The sequence below is a fragment of the Thamnophis sirtalis genome, unplaced genomic scaffold, assembly GCF_051295495.1.
Source record: "Thamnophis sirtalis isolate CommonGarterSnake01/CBP01778 unplaced genomic scaffold, rThaSir2_p1.2 scaffold_2, whole genome shotgun sequence".
Classification (NCBI taxonomy): Eukaryota; Metazoa; Chordata; class Lepidosauria; order Squamata; family Natricidae; genus Thamnophis; species Thamnophis sirtalis.
In genome coordinates, this window is record NW_028261382.1 from 101,610,535 (window position 1) to 101,616,560 (window position 6,026).

A 6,026-nucleotide genomic window follows, 5' to 3' on the forward strand; every position below is an offset into this window, starting at 1 on the left:
GGCCTTCCAAACCCTCAACACGCCTCGTTTTTTGTGAAAAATAGGGCATGCAGAGGCCTGCAAAATGCTGGGGGCTGGGGGGGGGGCAAAAAGGAGCAAAAAAACAGCCCATTTTTTGGGGAAACGGACCCGTTTGCCAAAAAGGGGGCATGCATAGTCTTTAGGAGGCTTGTAGAGGGCTCCTGGGGGCTGGGGGGGGAGGGCACCGAAAAAACGAGCAAAAAGCAGCCTGTTTTTTGCTCGTTTTTGCCCTCCCCAGCCCCCAGGAGCACTTTGCAGGGCTCCCAAACCCTCTGCATGTGCATTTTTCTGAAGGGTGGGGTGGTTCCAGGTGACCAAAAATGATTTTCACCCTCTTTTTTGGGGGGGGGGGTGCGTCTTATACTCCGAAAAATACGATAGATCATATAAACAATTTCTTTTTGCTATGGGAACCATCTGCCTCCTTCTGCACACCTGTTGACCTGACCTTGAACAGTTTCCAGAGTCTCCCAAGCTCCCCTTTAACTGCAGAAGTTTCATTTCTCCAAATTAACCCGGTTTGTACTCAACATTTAACACACACACACACACACCCTTTAATGACAAGTTGAAAGTAGCTGCCCATGTTTCACTCTTGACACCTCCTGGTTCCCGCCCTCCCCAGCAGCCCCCCCGGGCCTTTTGCTTCCTCTGCAGCGAAGGAGAGCTTTGGCGGGATGCGGCTCCTCCGCCGAGCGGACTTCCACGTGGGCGCCCACGTCAACGCTTTCTGGAGGACGCCGTGCCGGGGAGCCCTGGAAGGGCCGGCTAAGAAGACCAACGCCTGGGAGAACAAGCACATCACCTGGTTTGGTGAGCGAGTGGTGAGGGGGGGGTGGGGCAGGGGATTCTGGAAGACCCAGGATTGGGTGCTGCTCTCGTCCCATTCACACAACCTTCCTGTGTTAGCACAGGGAAAATCTTGCATGTTTGGGAGCGCTGGCCGTCTTTTGTTAGTTCTGTTGAAGGTTTCCAGATTAGAATATCTGGGGTTTTCTTGCAGACGTTTCATTACCCAAGTACCGTGTTTTTCAGAGTATAAGACGCCCCAGAGTATAAGACGCACCAAGGTTTTGAAGAGGCAAATTTTTTAAAAAGTAGGTAGGTAGATAAAGGGACAGAGAGGGAGAGAAAGAGAGAGAAATACAGTAGGGAGGTAGGGAAAGAGAGTAGGTAGGTTTGTAGTAGAGGGATAGAGAGAGAGAAATATAGAGAAATACAGTAGGTAGGGAGAGAGAGAGAGAGAGAAGGTAAGTAGGTAGGCAGAGAGAGAGCAATACAGTAGATAGGGAGAGAGAGTAGGTAGGTAGGTAGAGGGAGAGAGAGAGAGAGAGAAATACAGTAGAGAGAGAGAGAGGGTAGGTAGGTAGATGTTGTGGCCCAGATTAAGTCCTCTACTTAAGGACTCTGGTTTAGGCTGCACTTTCGGTCATTAAGTCATGGCAATTGTAAAACGGGTCACCAAGGGACCTGATTTTACAACATTGTGCGCAGTGGTTAAGTGAATGTCGCAAAGCCAAGTCTGGACCCATTGTTAGTTATGGGGGGGGGGGTGTTGGGCCAGAAACCAGGAATAGACGCCAGTTTCTAGGGAAAACATTGAGTATAAAAAATAATAATGAATAGGATAGGAATAGGAATAAATAGAACAGGAATAGGGTAAAGTAATAGCAGTAGCAGTTAGACTTATCTACCGCTTCATAGGGCTTTCAGCCCTCTCTAAGCGGTTTACAGAGTCAGCATATCGCCCCCACAGTCTGGGTCCTCATTTCACCCACCTCGGAGGGATGGAAGGCTGAGTCAACCTTTGAGCCTTGGATGGATAGATAATAGATAAGATAGATATAGAAGATAGATAGATAGAAGATAGATAGATAGATAGATAGATAGATAGATAGATAGATAGATAGATAGATAGATAGCAATAGCATAGCAATAGCATAGCAATAGCAGTTAGACTTATCTACCGCTTCATAGGGCTTTCAGCCCTCTCTAAGCGGTTTACAGAGTCAGCATATTGCCCCCACAGTCTGGGTCCTCATTTCACCCACCTCGGAAGGATGGAAGGCTGAGTCAACCTTGAGCCAGTGAGATTTGAACAGCCGAACTGCAGATAACAGTCAGCTGAAGTGGCCTGCAGTACTGCACCCTAACCCAGTGTTTCTCAACCTTGTCAACTTGAAGATGTCTGGACTTCAACTCCCAGAATTCCCCAGCCAGCATTCGCTGGCTGGGGAATTCTGGGAGTTGAAGTCCAGACATCTTCAAGTTGACAAGGTTGAGAAACACTGTCCTAACCACTGCGCCACCTCGGCTCTATATAAGTAGAATATGAAAAGAAGAGAATAGAAAAGAATATGAAAGAATGAAATGGAATAGAATGGAAGAGAGAGATGAAATGGAATAAGAATAAGAACAGAAGAGAGAAAGAGGAAATAAGAGCCACAATAGAAATAGGAGAGAGAGTTGGGAGGAGTTGGAGTCACTTGACTGAAGGACCCTGGAAATGGCTGGAAATGCCGTCTGGGTGCTGAGCCCCCATGGATGGGGGCGTTGAGGAGGGTCAAGAGCCCCCGTTTTGGGATCCCTGAAACTCCCAAGCGGTCGCTAAGCGACAGGCCGTCAATCAAGGCTGACCCGGAGGCCGTGTGCTCTTCCTTGCGCAGCCACTCTGGACGGAGGGATGGGCCTGCTATTGCCCATGCAGGAGAAGACGTACCGGCGGCTCCTGATGCTGCAGAACGCCCTGACCTCCATGCTGCCCCACCACGCCGGCCTCAACCCCCGGGCCTTCAGGTACCGCCCGGGGCACAGAGGGGCGGGTGCCAGGCCCCAAAGGGAGCGGGGAGGGGGGGGCACCCTCGGATCCCGGGCCACCTCACTTCCCGCGCTCTCCCTCCTCCGCCTAGGATGCTACACGTGGACCGGCGCATCCTGCAGAACGCCGTCCGTAACATCCTGGACGGGGAGCTGCTCAACCGCTACCTCTACCTGAGCACCATGGAGCGCAGCGAGCTGGCCAAGAAAATCGGCACCACGCCGGACATTGTGAGCAGCCGGGGGGTGGGGGTGGGGGGAGGCCTGAGGGAGGGGAGGGAACTGAGGGAGGGGGGGGGAAGGAATGCAGCCAAATCGCTGCAGGATAAACTCGACGCAAGAGAGCCACCCCCACAATAAGGATTCTTGAACGGAGAATTCTCCTCCTTCTTCTTCCTCCTCCCTCCTTCCCACAGATCCTGGAGGACCTCCTGGAGATCGATCGCGTGACCGCCCATTTCTAGGGTGGGAGGGGTCTTTGCTGCAATGGAAGCAGTTGGACGTGCCCCCCCTCCTCCCCGCCCCCCAAGTTGCTGCGTTGCCTGTTGTGTTGGTGTTTGTTTTTGTTTAAAAAAAAGCGATAAATGAAATATTTGTATAAAATGTTCCGGATTTGTACAGAAACGTCCAAGTGGTGTTGACTGGTGTGCTGTGAACCAAGTGGCGGAGGACATAATATCAGTTTGTGGCTGGTGGGTGGTGAGGAGTAAGTGGGACACCCAGATCTAAATCTGCCCTCGAGGGAGGAAACGATCTCAATTCTGTCCCCCAAAAGTGCTTTTTTGAGCCAAGGTGGCGCAATGGTTAGAGTGCAGGACTGCAGGCTACTTCAGCTGACTGCAGTTCAGCAGTTCAGCGGTTCAAATCTCACCGGCTCAGGGTTGACTCAGCCTTCCATCCTTCCGAGGTGGGTAAAATGAGGACCCAGATTGTTGGGGGCAATATGCTGACTCTCTGTAAACCGCTTAGAGAGGCCTGAAAGCCCTATGAAGCGGTATATAAGTCTACTGCTATTGCTATTTTTTTCTCCAAAGAAAACTTTGTTTTTCCTTGAAGAGGTTTCACTTCTTGTCCGGGAAGATTCCCCGCTTCTGACTGAATAGTAGGAATTTATATCTTTTCTATATTCACCCAGAATCGAAGAAGCTTCTGGGATAAGAAGCGAAACCTCTTCAAGGAGGAAAAAAAAACACCTTTGGGAGGCAGCCGATAGTCCCAAGGGGATGATGGGTAGGCGAAGCTTCCCAGGGATGCCCCAAGACTGGCGGGTGTAGTCAATAACCTGGAAAGGAGAGGTAGCCAACTTCGGCCCCTTTAAGACCTGTGGACTTCAACTCCCAGAATCCCCCAGTCCGCAAGTTGAAGTCCACAGGTCTTAAAGGGGCCAAACTCCACTTACCACCCGGAAGGGGACCAGATGAGGAACAGGCTGCCCCCTTTTTTCCAGAAAGTTCTGCCAGGTGCCAAGAGAAACGCCCGCAGCGGAGCAAGGATGTAGCCAGCGCCTGGCACGCTGCCTTTTTTTAACCAGGCGCTGGGCTTCCATCTCTTTTCTTCCCAAAGCGGCCATCGCAATGGAGCAGATTTCTCGAGGGCTTGTCGTTGGACAAGGAGGGGGAGGCCTGGGGGCAGCTACATCCATGACCCACCAGCCTACCCCCCCAAAAAGAATCTGGCCCCCTGCAGAAACGGCAACGGGGACCTTCGGCCGAGCTGAAGTCTGTGCAATGCACCGGGGTGAGGCCTGTAATGGCCAGGGGGCAATGTTGCAGGTTCCTCTGTGCACCGGGGGGGGGGGGTCCTCAGGGGGGGGCAGTGTGTGCTTTGGCTCCCATCATTTGTGCAAAAAACCCATCCGATGGCACAGTGGCAAAAAGGTTGGAGGGCGTGAGAGGCCTCAGGTTGGTGGTTTCCTTGCAGACGTTTTATGACCCAACTAGGTAACATCAGTGCGAGAAAGGAATGGCATTTGCAGTGGAGAGGAGGAGGACTGTGGGGTCCTTGGTGCTCTCTGAGCCTGGCGGTTTTCTTGCAGACGTTTCATCGCCCAAATTAGGTAACATCATCAGGGCTAGAAAGTGCAAACCCCACTCCTTAGTAGCCCTGCTGATGTTATCTAGTTGGGTAATGAGACGTCTGTAAGGAGATCACCAAGCTCAGAGAGCAGCAAGAACCTGTCCTCCTCCTCCTCCCTGCAAACCCCTCTCCCTTCTAGCACTGATGACATTACCTAGTTGGGTCATGAAACGTCTGCAAGAAAACATTCCAGCTTAGAGAGCACCAAGGACCCCCCAATTCTCCTCCTCCCTGCAAACGCCCCTTCCTCCAACACTGATGATGCTACCTAGTTGGGTAATGAAACGCTTGCAGAGAGACCCCCCCAAGCTCAGAGAGCACCAAGGACCCCACAGGCCTCCTCCTCCTCCCTCTTCTTCTGCTCCTCTTTGTTCTCCTCCTCCTCCCTCTCTTCCTTCTCCTCCTTCTCCCATTCTTCCTTCTCTGTTTCCTTCTCATCTTCTTCCCACTCTTCCTTCTCTTTTTCACTCTTCCTTCTCCTTCTCATCTTCCTCCTTCTCCCACTCTTCCTTTTTCTCCTCCTCCCATTCTTCCTTCTCCTCTTCCTCCTCCCATTCTTCCTTCTCTCTTCTTTCTCTTCCTCCTTCTCCTCTTCCTTCTTTTTCTTCTCCCACTCTTCCTCCTCCTCCTCCCATTCTTCCTTCTGTTTCCTTCTCATCTTCTTCCCACTCTTCCTTCTCCTTCTCATCTTCCTCCTTCTCCCACTCTTCCTTTTCCTCTTCCTCCCATTCTTCTTCTCTCTTCTCTTTCTCTTCCTTCTTCTCCTTCTCCCACTCTTCCTCCTCCTCCTCCTCCTCTAGTATTGATGATGCTCTACCTACTTGGGGAACGAAACGCCTGCAAAGGAGACCCCCAAGGACCCCACAGTTCAACCCCCAGCTATAAATATTCTCCTTTATTGGTCGCTGCAGAACGGCAGGCAAGGAAGAGCTTCAAGCTTTTTTTTAAACCCAGCTCCAAGAGGAAACTTTCCCGGCCGGTGGGAGTCCGGAAAGCTAGCTAGGTACGGAGTTGATCCGGCGTTTCCCCTCTGGATACCCATGGGGGGCAACATGGTTTATCCCCCAACATCCCCCCCCCGGCTCCAGTTATTGGTAGGGCCTTGCTGGACG

The 6,026-nt window shown here is 51.8% G+C and overlaps 1 protein-coding gene across 1 annotated transcript in view; it reads left to right on the forward strand.

Annotated features, from left to right (window-relative positions):
* CPSF1 (cleavage and polyadenylation specific factor 1) overlaps window positions 1-3,464 on the forward strand; it is a 40,088-nt gene extending 36,624 nt beyond the window's left edge. The window contains 4 exon segments of the mRNA XM_087703533.1: window positions 633-834; window positions 2,688-2,817; window positions 2,931-3,069; window positions 3,255-3,464. Of these exon segments, the coding sequence (XP_087559659.1) occupies window positions 633-834; window positions 2,688-2,817; window positions 2,931-3,069; window positions 3,255-3,302 (519 nt within the window). The 3' untranslated portion in view covers window positions 3,303-3,464.
* Window positions 3,465-6,026: the final 2,562 nt, after the last annotated feature.